Source organism: Coturnix japonica, chromosome 8 (genome assembly GCF_054131305.1).
Source record: "Coturnix japonica strain WE chromosome 8, WE-NBRP24, whole genome shotgun sequence".
NCBI lineage: Eukaryota > Metazoa > Chordata > Aves > Galliformes > Phasianidae > Coturnix > Coturnix japonica.
Genome location: NC_140670.1, coordinates 3,252,451 through 3,268,829, shown reverse-complemented (window position 1 = coordinate 3,268,829; position 16,379 = coordinate 3,252,451). Strand labels below are relative to the sequence as shown.

The window sequence follows — 16,379 nt, the reverse complement described above, 5'->3', positions numbered from 1 at the left end:
CTATTAGCTCACAAAGAGCACTTTGGTGCTAAGTTACTAAAGCCAGAGATACCCGGGTGGGCTGTGTGCTGTGTTAAGTCACTGTGCGATACTTGTGGTTCAATGGTAGCAGCTGGAGTAATTTTCAGTGTGGGATCTTCTCAGGTTCTTCCTGTTACAGGGTGGTTCTGCATTTGGTACAGGTACACACAGCTCATAGCTGCTAAGGCCTGCTCTGCTGTGAGATGATGATGGTACTGCTCGCATTCTGTGGAACACGCACAGCAGGAATATGTTTTATTCTAAGGGTGGTTTACAGTTCATAGGGAAGCTTATTAATAACTGCGACAGCAGAAATTAAAGCACTTCAATTAAAAGCTCATAAGATGAGAAATTTGCTTTTTCAGGGAGGGAGCGATGTCTAATCATGTGCACCTCACATTCCCTGATGATTTATTGCTTATTTGTTTCTTTTATTAGTGGAATTAGATTACAAACCATTAATTCCTACCCCAGCCTTCCAGCTTTTCATTAGATCTTAAAGCAGGTCTTGATTTTATTCTCAAGAACTTTTGAATTCTGCTCTTGGGCTTGAACGGGGCCTCGACTTGCAGTAACTAAATGAAATAATCCATGTTAAGATTGTCCCTCGATGAATTAATGGATATTCATTCCAAAACACGATGCAGTGGTTTCCTGTCAGCAAGGGCTTGTCTGAAGGGAAAGGATTGATTATCGCACGGATTGTTTTGTCTGTTTTAACAGGGCTCCTCCAGAAGAGGACGAGGTGCTTTATAGTATCCCAAAACAGAAAGAGAAAAGGTGAAGACCTACCAGATAAGATGCTCAGAGTGTGATTCTGTTCACTGTGCTGCTGCAGAAGTTACTCAGATGTGTAGAGTTAGCATCAGAAGGTGGTTTTGTGCCTGCTGCTTCCCTGGGTCTGTTCTGCTTTTCATCTTTCTTAGGGTCTTTCCCTGTTGCCACAGAAACCTACTGATGAGTGCCAGGAAAAGCCAAATGCTGGCATTCTGGGGGCAGGACAAGAATTCCAAGGGTGTATAGGAACAACTTTTGCTATTCATTTGGCTTGGAGAGAGGGCTTTAGTCCACTATTTTTTATTATTATTCCTGTATTTGTCAGAGTATTTCACACTGAAATACAGCGAGCTATTACAACAACATGTGGTTCACAACAAAGAGAAGAAGTTGAAGGCAGTTACCTACGCCTGGTGTTTGCACAGCATTGGTTCTGTTCTGTAGTGAAACACAAGAAGTGGTAAAATATCCCTTCATTACAAAGTGGTCTCCAGATGGTGTTCACTGACCTGAGCTGTCTGCACACATCAGTCTGGGGTACAAGTGCATGTGTTTGCATTCTGCTTGCAGCTGAAAGAGATTTGCTCTTTCCTAATCAAACATGACTCTTCAAAGGTGTTTCCGAACCTCATCCAAGAAACGAGGTTAGTAGTCTTGTGTTGAGCATGAAAGTCTTTCTGCGTGTTGCTCTAGGCATTGATGAGAAGCTGCCAGCTGCGCTGCTGTTTCCTGAGCTTGCTCTGGGGGAGCCTTGTTTTGAGCATCCTTTGCTTTAACAGTGATGGTAAACCTCAGCTGGGCTTTCTTCTACAGAGCAAGCTCAGTGTGTTGATTATCACAGCCTCCATGTAGATAACAGAGTGTGCATGTTACATTGCATTGACTGTCGTATTTCCAAGGAACTAACATCTGTGGAAGGAGGGGGAAGCCTTCCTGATAAGGGAAGTCCAATAGAGATCAGTGTGGGACACAATTCCATGTTAGAAGTCATGCCTTCCTTCTGAGCTCATGCCTTGCCACGTGTTGGTGTGTTGCTTTTAGTAATTAAGTGGCCTTTTCCATAGTTACATTGGTAGATTAGAGAAAAAGAACTTGCAAATAGCTGCTTGAGACCCTGCTGTGAGGGGCCTCGCCATAGCTGTGGTGATTGCTTTAATGATGGCAGCTGGGGGCTTAATGAGGGTTGCCTGCAGTAAGTGGCTTCTTGCAATAGGAGTTTGGGGCTGGTAGAGGAGCTTCTTTAGACAACGTGGTCTATGTCTTTGATTAAAATAAGGTAAGTCTTCGCTTGTTTTACTGGGATGGATTGCTCTGAGGTTGCAGTTAAGGATGGGAATGGTCCTGGTGTGCTTCTGTGGAGGACTTGTGCTCGGTTTGGAGAGCAGCAGCTGTAGCTGAGATCTGTAGGGTGTTACTGCAAAGCAAGCTGTATTTCTGAAGTTAGGAGTGAGTTTTAAGTAGAGCTGTTCTGTGTTTGAGTCTGATTGCATGGGGTTGCCTTAACACAGCAGCTGTGTTGGGGGAGCGTAGCTGTGTTTTGTCTGTGGTAAGTAAAGCAAGTTTGCCTCTGCTTGGCGTTCTGTGAGCTGGCTGTTTTGTTTTCACCTTCATTATAGGCTCTGTGGAAGAAGATTGGTTTCTCTCAATTGGTGGTTGTTTCTATGTGAGATTGCCTGTGAGATTGAATCCTGTCCCGTGTTGGAGGTAATCACGCTTCACATGCAGTGCCAAACTGCTGCCGAAAGTACCTTTATTCCCTACTCACCTTGGGGTAATACATGTGTGTAGTGCCGAGTGATGTTGCTATTGGGGAAGCAGTGGGATAGGGGAAATGTTCTGCAGGGTCATTGAACGCCTGTTGGAGCTGATGGAGATGTGCTGAGACTTCAAAGCGTGCTCCAGTTGTTTCTGCCTTTCCAGGGACAGGCACTGAAGGGAGAACTTGGAAGCAGCTGTTGCAGATACTTGCATGCTCACTGGTCTGGAAATTTCCTTTACAGTTCTAATAGTGTAAGACAAAAATTCCTGATTATTTTATTGCTTCATTGTCTACACAGGTTTATATGGCGGCTGCTGAGAGCTGTCAGACAAAACATCTTCCATATGTTGTTTTCAGGCTTTTCCAATTATCTGGGAGGCTGGTGTTGCCTTAAGTACATCGCAGACTGGAAGAGATTTGTTTCTTACTATCCTCAGAGGTTTTATGTCCCCCAAAATATGTTTGACTGTCAGCTGAATTTCACCGCCTGAGAGTTATTTGCTGGAAGAAAGCTGGGTTTTTTTGTTTTTACCTGTTAATGTGATAAATCAAGTTGGTGCATTAGGAAAGTTGGATTTGCCTCACAGCTTGGAGGGCTTAATAAGTCAGGATTGAAACTGAAGTAAGAAGAAACAGTTCTTTGCAAGGATGTTACCTTCGACAGCTGGTTCACCTGCTGGTTGGCGGTTTGGTTGCTTTGCAAGTGGAAAAACAGCCGCGGAAACAGTCGAGTCTGGTTGAAGCAACTCTTTTTTATTAATGCAAGCACATCCAGTCAAACACAGAATATCCTGCTTTATGGTACAGCTTTATATTTAGCATTTCAGCTCAGAATAGCAAAACACAGTATTTAAGGAATGTATCAAACTGAGGGCAGAAAAAGAAAGAGGAGCCAATGTGGATACTGCATTGATTTCAAGTATATACTAGGACTGATTGACCAGTGAAGTGCACATTCATGTGAAAGCTTCTTTTTTTTCTTAATACATTTACAGGAAGTGTTTTAAAATTGCATTTCAAATATATATATATAATTTTTTTCTTAAATTTTTAAGCATCCCTTTTTTAAATCTCAGTTACATAAACAAAGCTGATATACAATCCCTTTTATAGTGTCCAACAATGTTACTAGCTAGAACATCTCTGAAAGTGCAAAACACTGTAATAATACAGTATAAATATTCTTACTCTAGTCCAGGACTGAAGGTCAGTACTCTTCAGCACGGGAAAAATAGCAGCAGATCATAAGAATTTATCCCTTCTCCTTTTCTAGGCTGTTCCTGGCAACAGTTGTTGTACTATTTCCTACTTCTTCAAGGCATCGCTTGCTTTTGTTCCTCTTTGATTTCAATGCTACAGGAATAGCAAAATAGTGATTTCTCTCTCCTATTACCCCAACTCACTGCTGTGATTCGAAGAATTTAGCGAGGGGCAGGAGGGAGAACAGGGAGAGAGAGGGAAGGCTCTTGAATGTTTCGCTCTGCGGCAGGGCCAACACCACAAACCTTTTCTGTTGTGTGTGTGCTGATGCTGCGTGAAACCGGCACTGCTCAAGGCTGTAGGCACTCAGCAAGAAGAGGCAACTGGACTGGGATAAACCTGACCCTGGGTCTGGCAAGTCTTGTCCCCGTTTCAACACAGAGCAGAGTAGGATACAAAGAAACTACTCAAAATTGACCATTTCTAAACGAAGTGGTGCAGATGATGATCTGTGATGATTGGTGAGAGAAGGCTGTGACCAACAGCACTTGAAAAGGGATTTTGAAGAGAGAGAATGTTGAATATGACAGCCCAGCTCAGTCATCATTGAAGAATACCTGGCCCACATGCCTCATGAGAACAGTTACTGGAAAGGATAGTAAATATTCATAGGTAATCATTGATGAAGTTTTCAATCTGAGCCTATTTTCTTTCTTTTTTTTTTTTCTTTCTTTCTTATCTTGACACTGGGGCGAAAGAAAGATTGAGATGTGTAGCTTAGTCTTAAGCTTCTGCTATGCACATTTGGGTAGATAAATAGGTGTTTATAGATATAAACTCAGGGTGAAAAGGAGAAGCTGGGACATGATGGGCGTTACTTCTATCAGCGGGTTTACAGATCATCTCTAAGCTTGACCTAGACTCAAAGGCTTCATTAGTTCCTTATATTGTTTTCCTACAGGTTTCAGTGGGTCCTGCCCCAGACTGTCGTGGCTTGCAAAATACTAGAACAAGTTGATGCTTTACATCGGTCTTTGCTTTGGTCTTGAAGTTCAGACTAGAATTTACAAAGGAACCAAGGGGTTTAAACGCCCAAGTCAGCAGAGATGAGCTTTTGACCTTCTTTGGCAATTTTAGCCTTAGTTGGACATCTGAGTTCACTTCCCTCTCCTTTATTTTGTGCACAATGATATTTTTTTCTGTCAACTGTTGGCAGAAATACGTATAGAACCTGTTTTGCAGAGATAATCTAGGTTAGACATCCTTCTCTTCAAAGGAAAAAAAAAAAAAAAAGGAAAAAATTAGGAAGAAATCCCTGATTTTTACAAAGGAAAACAATCTATTCTGGCAATCAGAATTGGAAGGATAGTTCCCAGAATTATTAAAACGTGTGCGTAGTCAGGCATGCACACATAACCCTCAGTAGTTACCCCATCTGCTCCTTAAATCGCGTAACAAAAATAGGTTTGCTGCACCATCAGTGTCACAGGCAGGTATGCTCGACCTCACATGTCGTGTTCTTCGTTTCATTTATAAAGTACTTTGTGGCTGGTTTTGAGACATCCATATTTTTATTTTCCTTGCTTCCAATCCAGCGTGATAGAAGGTACACTACACAACGTCAGTACCTTGTAAGGCACTATTTCTGATGTAGGAGAGGAACAGGCTCACTGCAGATGTCTAAGGCCTTGACCCTACAAACACTCGTACGTACGATCGCTCTCGCCGATGGGAATGAAACCACAGGTAGACATTTTGAGTGTTGTGCAGGCTATTGGTCCAGTGGAGTATTTAACAGTGGCTGTAGCTGAGATGTGTGTTAGAACTTTTGTTTGATTTTGGAGGAAGTAATAAAAAATAACAATTTGGATGCTGATAGAATAAGATCTCCCCAAGGATCCCACCTCCCGTGATACGCTTCGTCTCTGAGAACAGGGCCCTGCCCTTTTTATTTCTATTTTTAAATAAAAAAACAAAAACAAAACCCTTCACTTAAGTGCCTTAAGGTTGACATGTGAAATATTTACCGCATTTTGATTCATAAAAGGTACTGTATATACAAAACAGACCTCAACCAGTGAGGTCATCTTAACTCAGTCCGAGTCTTTCAGGTTGTAAAAACACATTCATTCTGTGTGCTTCGAAGACTGCAGATCGGATCCAAAAAATCTCAGGCCCTGTTAAGCAGAGTTGTCCTAGAAAAAGAAGTAATAAAAATGGAAAGCTTTGTACCGTGGTAGTCTTTATAGTTTTGGTAAAGGTTAGCAGTGGGCGTATCTTTCTTTCGTAAGCCTTTCTTCAGGGGTTGCTGATGAGGGTGGACAGTGACAGGACAAGGGGGATGGTCTTAAACTGTGATAGGGGAGGTTTAGGTTGGATCTTAGGAGGAAGTTTTTCACCCGGAGGGTGGTGACGCACTGGAACAGGTTGCCCAAGGAGGCTGTGGATGCCCCATCCCTGCAGGCATTCAAGGCCAGGCTGGATGTGGCTCTGGGCAGCCTGGGCTGCTTGGTGACCCTGCACATAGCAGGGGGTTGAAAGCAGATGATCACTGCAGTCCTTTTCAACCCAGGCCATTCTGTGATTCTACCAAAGGGTAGCTTTTTCAACTGTTACAGAGTAGCCTACCTCTCTGAAATCCGATAATAGTACTGACTTGAAATAAAGATAAAACCTTTGTAGCCTTCAGAATGCACTGAGGCAAATAACATATGTTCCCCTCTCATCTTCACCTACTGCTTGCGGTACAATAGAGACTCAAATACAGACTCTACAACTGCGTTTGATAGCCTGAAGTGAGCATGTTCTCTCATGGTGTCAAGCAGTGCTCTTGGAGTCAGAGTTAACTGGAGGAGTTCTATCAGAATCCTATAGACTTGTTTATCGGATTTGGGTTTTGAAAGACATGAAGTTCATTTAGGCCATACTGGAACTATTTACTGGATATGAGAGCAGGAGGCATGAAGCTGATTGTTTTGTGCTTGTTTTTTGGTGTGCTTGGGCCACAGATAAGGCTGAGCTGAATATGCAAAAGTGTTCATGAAGAGTTCACGAGCGTGTGTAGGTCTGCAAAAACCCCATGCTGAGGAAGCTTCTTACCTGAGTGTTTTCCAGCTGTCTTTTTCCATGTGGTTTTCTGGACCTTCACTTTCAAAGGATGCAATAAACAGAGCTGGTAAATACAGAAAGAACAGTGCAGTTCTTTAAGTGAAACAGATACAATTGTCTTATAACAGTTGTAACTTAAGACTTCACCAATGAGGTTTACTCCCATCAGCAGCCAGTGTGGAACTGGTAATACATGCTTATGAAATGCTGTTCTTGCATGTTAACTCTTCACTCTGCATTTCAATTAAGACTATATAAAGTTCAATAAGGGGCTTTACCTTCTTCACTGTAAATGGGTGCGGTGAGCAGATAACTCTGGATCTTCTTGTCCTTCTCAAAAGGACACTCGACCTGCTTCCACGTCAGGAAATCATGAATCTGTCTTGAGATTTCCCAGAATTTCTGTGTGAGGTAATTAGAAGAACTTTATAATTGCTTTTCCTTCAAATGCTGATTCCTCTCTATAATTTCAGGGCTTCTCTCTCATTCGTGTTTCTGCTCTTTACTATCCTTTATTCCACCTCTTTCCTTGTTATTCTTTAATATTACGTGTTTAGGAGCTCAGTGTTAAGGAGAAACTTCTCTGTACTGTGACCTTTACGCAGCTTTCAGTGTGTGGGGCTCTGAATGTATTTCAGGAACACAGCTGGGGACTGACAAACGTTTACCGTTCCAAACCATTTTGTTGGAGTGCATCCTTCCCTGAACAGCTCTCCCTTCTCAGTTGGCCTGGATAATACTGCTGAAGCTCAGTTGTGATTTCAGTAGCTTTTAACATTTGGGTTTTGGCTTCAAAATTCTTATTTTCTTCTCCGTCTTCATCTATCAGTTCTTTTGTTACCAGTCAGTATTATTTCACCCACTCTGATATTCAGGCATTTCATGGTTTGCAGCGTGCTTATCTCATCTTGTCTAAAACTAACACGAGTCAATCTCTGTTTTAGTCCGTTTTAAAACCTGACCACTTAACTGAAGGCAATTAAATGCCAGCAGTCATGTGGATTCTCTTCTGCATATGCGGCTGTGTGAGGTTCTGCTGGATACAGAACACAAACATAGCAACTGCAATCACCGGGCTTCCACAGGAACTTGGTATTGAGACCTTAACCTCACTTCCCTTGGATGAAGGTATCCTTTAGTCTAGTTTATAGCAATGCTGGGATGACTTAAGCATCTGACACTTAAAAACTGCAATGCAAAACATCTGCCTAAGCATTAGAGTTTGAATAAAACCGAGTCCTACCTTGAAGTTGATCTGCCCATTGGGCAAGCGGTTTGTATGTATTTTGTGCAGGAAGTAGATATCTTTAATGAAGAGGTTGAAAACTGGGATGACGATTTTCTCTCGATTGCTGTTGGCAGTCTGAGATCGCTGTGCTGCTCCTTGCAGGGCTGTGCGGTAGTTACAGAAGTTGCTGGATGGATCCATATGATGCTGTTTGTATGGAGAGGGGAAAGGTAGTCATGTAATAAAAACTACTTCAGTAATTAAAAACTAAACAAACAACACTGATCTGATCAGAGTATGCTTTCATTCAATTGCTAACATGAGGATGAAAGGAAATAATGAATGACTGCTGGGGGGGGTAAGAACGGGCAATTTTGTCAACTTGCTGTCATCAATGTCATGATTGCAATTAGATTTGGTTTTGGTTCAGATTCAGGCCACTAGATGGAGCACTCTAATCGGTTCTAAAGGACGTGAAAAAGCATTCACTTGCCTGAAGAATGAAAGGTATTTAGATGCTGGTGGAGAAAGGTACGATAGGAAGAAACAGCCTACAGAGAGGTGCCTCTGTGATCTCTGACTTGGTTTCATCCCTCCCTCTGCTGTGATATTACTGTTTGATGGATTTCTACATCAAGTCTGAGCTTTACACGTACCTCTAACACATCGAATTTGGCAGTTTTGACCTTGGACCAAGTTTTCTTTAGCCGTGCCACGGGACTCAAGTTCATGCCAGCTAAATGGAGAGGAAGGAGACACAACAAACCACAGAGTTGAAGGGCAAATACTTAATTCCAATGGCAGCACTTTGCTTATACTTTGGAAGGCAGCTTGGTTCAATGGACAGATATAGGTAACACCCTACCAACACACACAAGCATTCCTCTGTCACTGATACATACTGTGCCTGTGGAAGTGCTGGTGTGGTCAGCCAGCTTAAGGCAAGTAGGAGCACGATCTTACTAGCTGGGTTGTAAAACGCAGTGCCTTTTGTCATCTGCGTTCAGGATACTTACAGATAATGGCCATCATTGAGTTGAAGTTTCCAATGTTGAAGCACTCTCTGGCCACATCGATGAAAAATTCCACCATTCTGGTACGCTGTTTTTTCTTTACAACCTGGAAAAATCAAGATCTGTTAAGAGGGAAGGGATGGCCTGAGTTTTGGTTAGGGTGTTCAGCTGAAGGCGTTACTACAAGCTGATGGAAGAGGGACTTCAAGACTGTATCTAGTTAAGGAATCTCATTACATAGGCCTGAGGATATTTTATTCAGATCTATTTTTGTAGTAAAATAGTATGTGAGGCCATTACCAGTTATGTGCCCAGTTGTGGAAGAGTGTAATTTTTTGTTTATGTTCCGTTCGATGTCTTAAAGAACTTGTATGACCAAGCTGGACTCTTCATCACTTAAGCATGACAATAATTTAATGCTTGAATGATGCAGTTATCTTTAATTAGATGGCTTCAGTTTAAGTCTCTACTAGACCAGTACCTACCACTCATGCTTAAGGACAGGATTATTTTTCCATCTTATCTTCTACTTGCACCTACCCTGCAAATCTCTGTGGCCACCAGCATGCTAAGACAATTGAACCAGTTGTCATAGGCCTCCAAATTGTAGGTTTTGGTAACGTCGCCTCGGCACTGTAAGAGAAAAAGCCATGTGCTTATTAAGCTTTATCGTGATGAAGTTGGTATACTAAGGGTATCCTGTCTCGTTCAAAATCTTACTGGATTTTATTTAAAGAAATGAGCTTAAAGAAGGTTAGAAAATGGACACCCTTTGTAGACAAAGTATACTGGAACCCTGATCAGTCTTTATTTCTGTTTCTCCCTGTGCCCCTTCCTGTACCTTGTGATTATCCAGGGAGTCCATGTGGCTGACAATCTGCATCAGATCCTCCGGGTAAATGTTGCTCACTCGTTCCTGAGTCAGAAAGATTTGAGATGGTCATTGTACAGGCTGACAGAGCTCAGTGGAAAGCGCACCGATAAGCCTTAAGTTATTAGGAAGTTTTATAACTTCCATTTCTTGAAGCTGCCTTTAGTGATACGTACAAAGTGTTTCTATGGGAAATATCTAGATGCTCTTGTTCATCACTTGGTATTTTATTTAATTATTGTACTAGAGGCTTTCATTGAACCCTGTAGCAAAGTACATAGTAGTGAGTACATTAATACTTAATACATGGAAAACAAAATAATTCACGCAAACTAACCAGTTCAATATGGGTTAGCTGCTGTGCCAAGATCAGAGGGTCGCAGCACACACTCAGGATGTCCTTCTGAGTAGACTGTGGCTTGGTTTTGAGGATGGTTCCTTTGTCAGTAGCAGGTTGCCGGAATTTCTCTTTTATTTCCTGGTACTGGCTCCGTGCAGAGAGAGCCATCAGGAGATTCTGTGTCATCTGGCTAATGATCTTTTTCACCGTGCCATTTTCCTGTGAGAAAGGCAGACACAACTTCTCACACTATATACCTTATACATGAGTTTATATGTTTAGGGAGCATATAAACAGGAGGACGATTGACTGTTTACAAGGGTGGATGGTGATAGGACAAGGGGGAATGGTTTTAAACTGAGACAGGGCAGGTTTAGGTTGGGTATTAGTTTTTCACACAGAGGGTGGTGACACACTGGAACAGGTTGCCCAAGGAGGCTGTGGATGCCCCATCCCTGCAGGCATTCAAGGCCAGGCTGGATGTGGCTCTGGGCAGCCTGGGCTGCTGGTTGGTGACCCTGTGTGTAGCAAGGGAGTTGAAACTAAATGGTCATTGTGGTTTTGCCCTCTCTGTTGCTGGAAAAAACAATTCTTAACAGTCCTTTTCCATTGCGCTGTTGTTCTCCTGCTTTTGTGCAAATTATTTCTCTTCAAGTTAACCCCAAATTTAGATCCTAGCTTGCAATTTGCTGTCTTGGTTTCTGCCAGTCGACTGGATGCACTAGAAAGAGCTGCAATGACTGTGATGGTTCCCAAAGCCACTCGTGTGCAGTGATAACGGAAATTATGTAGCAGATGTGAGAGAAGATGACTACCAAATACTTGTATATTGCGTGCTATAATTAAGCAATAATAGTGTCAGAATGTTGCTTTACAAGGCAATAATCTGACTCCCAAGTGGAATAAAATGAAAAGCTGGAAGCAGCGTAGCTCATCTTGATGAGCAACTGGATTGTGGCTAAACAGCAGCTGGTTGGAGCCATTTTGGATACTGTGTTACAAGTGCTTAGAAATGGCAAGGGAACAAAGTAGGGGGACTAAAATAGAGAGCTAATTCTGCTCTCCCCTATATTGAGCCTTCTGTTGAAATGGCTTGACCTCAGCTGCTGTGCCTGACTTGCCATACCTCTGTAAGGAGGAAAGCAAGGCTTTGTATCACAGGGAATCAAATCTGAAAGCAGGCGAGATTCAAATATATATTGGTTGTCAATGTAGGAAGAAACTGCAGCGATATTAAAAACTGTGGCTATTGGGAATTTATTGTATCCTAACATTTAGATAAGGGCTCTTAGAATTTCTTAGAACAGGAAAGAGGCAACAGATACTGAGAGTAAGAGCTGCTTTGTTTTGTCAGTATTGCATTCTGCTTCCTAGAAGACAGAAGCGTGCAGCTCTTGATGATGTGTAGCTTTGCTAAGGGGATAAATAGTGTGATGCTGCAAATAAGGGACATCATCCCGGAAGCTCCAGACACCAGAGTGCTGAGCCGTTCTGAGGCCTTTTCTCCCAACTGAGAATTTATTCATACATACAAGTGAGAGGGAAGAAGGAAAAGTCACAACTTTTTTCCAGTTCAAAATGGTGGACAAATAAAATACCAAGATACACATGCTCAGTGATTGCTATTTTGCTTAGTTCCCTCTCACAGTTGTGTCTCTGCCAGCATAAACCTCTCTCCTGTTTACAGAGGGAATAGAAGGTATGATATGATCCTAAGGGCTTTTCTCTTCTTACTGAGGCGGTGACATTTAGCAGAAGCCAGGTAAACAGTTTTGCTGATGCAACACAACTGACATAGTTCCTTTTGACAACGTGGTAACGCCTGTCGCTGCCCTATCACTGATTCACACAGTGCTGTCAAACCTGCTGCTCTTCATTTTCTCCCTCCTTGAATCAACAAAAACAGCTTACAATACAATTGTTTTCCTGTTTCCTGTTACTTGTTCTCAAGAGTATCTTGAAGTCTTGGGCTTCAAAACAATGAAAAACTTCTGTAAGTAACCCTTCGTGTTCACACAAACACATTACAGATGATTCCCTTGCCCTTATTAGAAGGTCTAGGGTGTTTTTGTATTTTCCCATCCTCCAGACTGAAAACGCAGACCTGGTAGGACTGGTGACTGGGCACCCAGTAGAGCTCAAAGAAGTTTCTTTGTGAAAATACTGTGCGTGGCACCTAGAAGACCCTCGTAAGCATCTTCTTCTTGAGCTGGAGGACACTGGCCTATCTCAGTGCTGAGGTGCTGGAACAGGTTGCTTGGAAAAGCTGTGGGTGTCTCATATCTGGAGGTGTTCAAGGCCAGGTTGGATGGAGCCCTGGGCAGCCTCATCTGGTGCCTGCCTATGGCAGAGGGTTGGAACTACACCATCTTTAAGGTCTCTTCCAACCAAAGCCGTTCCCTGCTTCTATGAACTAGTTGATGTTTTTGTGAGACCTGGATAGCAGAGCAGTAACAGAGCACAAAGGATGGCACGTAATTCATTATGCAATTTAACTACACTGTGTCATTAACATCGCTGTTCTTTCTTTCTCCTTCTGCATCATTTTTCATATCATTGTGAATTTTGTCTCTTACGCTTGGTGATTATACACAGTTCCTGCTAATGGACCATGAACTTCATTACTTAGCCCTTGTCCTGCAGCTACAGGGCAGCCTAGCAGCTGCTCCTGTAGTCCATTTAGAAAACCCAGTGTGTAGGAGCAACAGTTTGTGATGTGATAAACGACGTGTAAAGGTTGTCACAAATACTGCTTTCCAACTTAACATTCTTTTTTCCTCCCCCTTTGCTCCTACCTCATCACACTGTGTGATCCTGTGAGCAATCTCCTTCAACTCCTTCATGGATTTTTCATCTTGGAAATCATAGGGGAAAGTTTCAGTCCATTCCTTCAGGAGCTGGATGATTTTGGCAGCGAAGGACTTCAGCTTTGCCTAGAAAGAAACACTGAGTTAATTACTGACCATAGACCTTTCTGGCAGCAGAACCTGATGAAGACTTGCCTAAATCTAGATGCTCTTGAAAATACTCTGCACTTGTAGCAAATGGAAGGGAGAAAAAAAGAGCACGTTGAGCTTGAACCATGCTTCTCAACAATATGACTTAGCCCCCTTTCAGGATAGCTTGGTCATGTCTCTTACCAAGTGCTTTGAAGATACTTTCAAGGTTAGTTTTATAAAGCCGGGAAGATGACAGGATAGTTTAAGCACCTTATTTGATTGAAGCCAGTGGGGCTTGAGTTCATTTATGCCATCTGAGGCAGCACTACCTTTGTGTTTTGTTTCTAATGCGTGCCCAATGCAGCACGTACCAGGTATAGCTGGTGAGAAACATTCATAAAGACACTTCTGTTCTACAGGATTTATCAGACCCTCCAGGTACATCTGTATATCTAAATAAATGAACAGTAGGGAAGGTGTGCATGTGTGTGTTTATTCTCTCCACGATATCCAAATAATAACGGACTTTGAAAATCAGTGTTGGTCATTACTCAAGAATATATCAGTGTCAGAACAGGGAAGGAGAGCCATTTATTAAGTTCTTCTGTTACTTGTGAATGTTCTAAAGCTTTTCATCAGTTAGACCTGAATTGGATGCCAGTTATGCAAGTAGCATAGATTTACTGAGGCTGCTCTCTCCAGCTGAAGGAATGCACTTGGAAAACTGGGGGAGTGTGCTACAAGACTGAACAAATAACTTGAATTGAGCTTTGATTCTTCTTATGTTTATTTTTCACCCAAGTTGTGATGCACAGAGGGAAAAATGAGGAAGCTTTCATCTGTTTACCTCCCTGCTTGCGTAAACTGATGTCTCATTACACAGCAGACCCTTCTCCTTATCTGCAGTGTACTTTCCTTACTGCGTTCACCGTCAACAACTTAAGGGTTACAGAAGGTGACTTTGGCATGTGAGTGTTGCTATAAGAAATCAAAGCATCACCTTCTAGGACAAATAGCCAGTGTTTTACAAGAGCTGATGGAACTTCGTGCCCCCAAACATCATTTGATCGTGTAATGCCTCAGAAGTCCAGCGAACTGAGCTATTTCCTGCACTATTTACATCCCACTGGTAAGCAGTTGGAGCGTTAATAAATGGTTGATAAGAACTTTAAACAATATCGCCTGGAATCTTCACTGTGACAATGAAGTCAATGCTCCTTGCAAGCATGTTTTCCCTAGCTCTCTTTATTGATGGTACTCTTATCAATCCTGCAGGTGAGAGAAGCATGGAATAGGTGGGCAGTGAGGGCAAGAAGAAAATAATGCTTGTTCTGCCACCAGTTGGCATTCCTGCAAAGAATGTAGGTACAGAAAGGAAAGCTCTGGAAGTTCAGTTTCTGTGGGACCTGACTTTACCATCTTTCCAGACAGAGAGGGACTGAGCTTTGCATTACAGCTGTCAACCCACTAAACTCCCACTATCACCCGCCTTGAAGAGAATACAGGTTATGCTTGTTCGCTAGAGAAGGTGTGGAGCCTACAGCTATTAAAAGAATGAATAATTCTCTTGTGTTATAAGAGAACTAATTAGCCAGCCCATGTGCTTCCATTCCATCAGAGCTAACAGAGGAGGTACGTGCTTAGTGCACCAATCATCAAAAGCTGCTTCAAAATTCCTCTTGGTGGTATTGTTATTTATTATCTTTTGGAATTGAATGTGGAAGGATGGGGGAATAAAAGTTCCCAAATCCTCTGGCTGTGTGAAAACTGACTTCCTGTTGTATATACCCATGATCAGGAGTAGCTGTGGTTACAACAGATAGCTAGGCAACCTTAGCAGGACAACAGCAAGCAGTATTTCTCTTTGGGATTACAGGTGTCAAAGGCTTGTTGTCTGATCTGATGCTTTTAACACTCGTGGAAGAGATGTACTTTGAATGCAACACTAAAAGCCAGTAGCTCAGCAAAACACGAGATTCCAGTTTCAGGTGCATCCTAATGAAGTCCAAAGCAGAGTGACAGGCTTGCCACCTGTGATCTGTGGTAACCTAGATAGAAATCACACATACGTGGGCAACAGTGTGTTTTCCTTTTTGTCATATCTGCAATAAACCTACTGCTTCTGTAGCTCTGCTCCAGATGTCAGCCTCTCCCTGCAAGGCCTGGGTTGTCTGCCATCTATGGGAATACTTCTCCCAGTAGCACTTTTGAGAAGCTAATTATTTCAGCGAAGTACTTTGGTCAACAGGTAATACTGCACAAGGGTTTTTGTTTCCTGTGACCGTGCTGGAGTCTCTCCAATTTCTAACATGCTGATGGAGAGTTCAGCTTGATGTGAAGGGATAAAACTTGAGCGTAGCTATGCTGACAAGTATTTGATATCTTAAACTATGAAACCCTTTCTTTTTATACTCGTCCAGAAGGGCTCTCAGAGGGCTCCAAGATATCCCATTTTGCTTTTTAATCTGCTTTTCTCTCAGCTGTTTTCTGCAGGACTTCTCTGTTAGCAAATGATGTCAAAAACAAATGATCAGTACTGTGGTGCCTAACCTCAAAACCTGGCTCCTGGCCACTTCTCCAGCTCACACACTACCCGGGCAACAAGTCAGCCAACTTCTTGTCTTAGTTTGTTTATGTAAATCTCTTATCAGACATGATCAGAGCTGCTTTAACTACTTTTGCCAGCCATTTCCTGCTGTGGAGCCACTTAATTAGAAGGTGCTGGTAGCTGATGATACTCCAGTGAGTTATGACAGTGAATAAGTAGAGTGGCTTGGAGTTTTACATGCTGCATTTAAAGTGAACTTTTATTTGTTTAAAAACAAATGTTTGCAAATGTTAGGAGCCTCTGTTTTCCTGTCAGACATAACAGGTGCTTGCAGCAGAGGTCTGCAAAGGAGTCATTGGGGAGGGACGTCGGAATTCTTAGGTAGTGTTTTCTAAGAATGTTGTGTTTAGTGAGTAGGAAAAAAATACAGTTCAGGGGGGAGGAAGGGATCAAGGGCACAGCAGGGAAAGCACCTAGAAAAGCATGCAAATTAAGGCAGCCTCCCAAACCTTGTGTTTTATTGTCATCTTGCTGTTGGCTCTCCTGTAGGCCTGTTTTCAAACTGCCAGCAGGTC

General features: G+C 42.5%; 1 protein-coding gene across 5 annotated transcripts in view; it reads right to left on the bottom strand.

Annotated features, from left to right (window-relative positions):
* Positions 1 to 3,289: 3,289 nt before the first annotated feature.
* Positions 3,290 to 16,379, bottom strand: part of RASGEF1A (RasGEF domain family member 1A) — a 133,202-nt gene continuing 120,112 nt past the window's right edge. For all 5 annotated transcript variants that reach the window (XM_015866100.3, XM_015866105.3, XM_015866102.3 and 2 more), the window contains 10 exons: positions 13,113 to 13,250; positions 10,315 to 10,536; positions 9,948 to 10,022; positions 9,647 to 9,739; positions 9,110 to 9,212; positions 8,750 to 8,829; positions 8,109 to 8,300; positions 7,144 to 7,267; positions 6,857 to 6,929; positions 3,290 to 5,952 (listed from right to left, as the gene is read on the bottom strand). In XM_015866100.3, the coding sequence (XP_015721586.1) occupies positions 5,928 to 5,952; positions 6,857 to 6,929; positions 7,144 to 7,267; positions 8,109 to 8,300; positions 8,750 to 8,829; positions 9,110 to 9,212; positions 9,647 to 9,739; positions 9,948 to 10,022; positions 10,315 to 10,536; positions 13,113 to 13,250 (1,125 nt within the window). In that variant the 3' untranslated portion in view covers positions 3,290 to 5,927. The remainder of the gene's footprint in view (positions 5,953 to 6,856; positions 6,930 to 7,143; positions 7,268 to 8,108; positions 8,301 to 8,749; positions 8,830 to 9,109; positions 9,213 to 9,646; positions 9,740 to 9,947; positions 10,023 to 10,314; positions 10,537 to 13,112; positions 13,251 to 16,379) is intronic.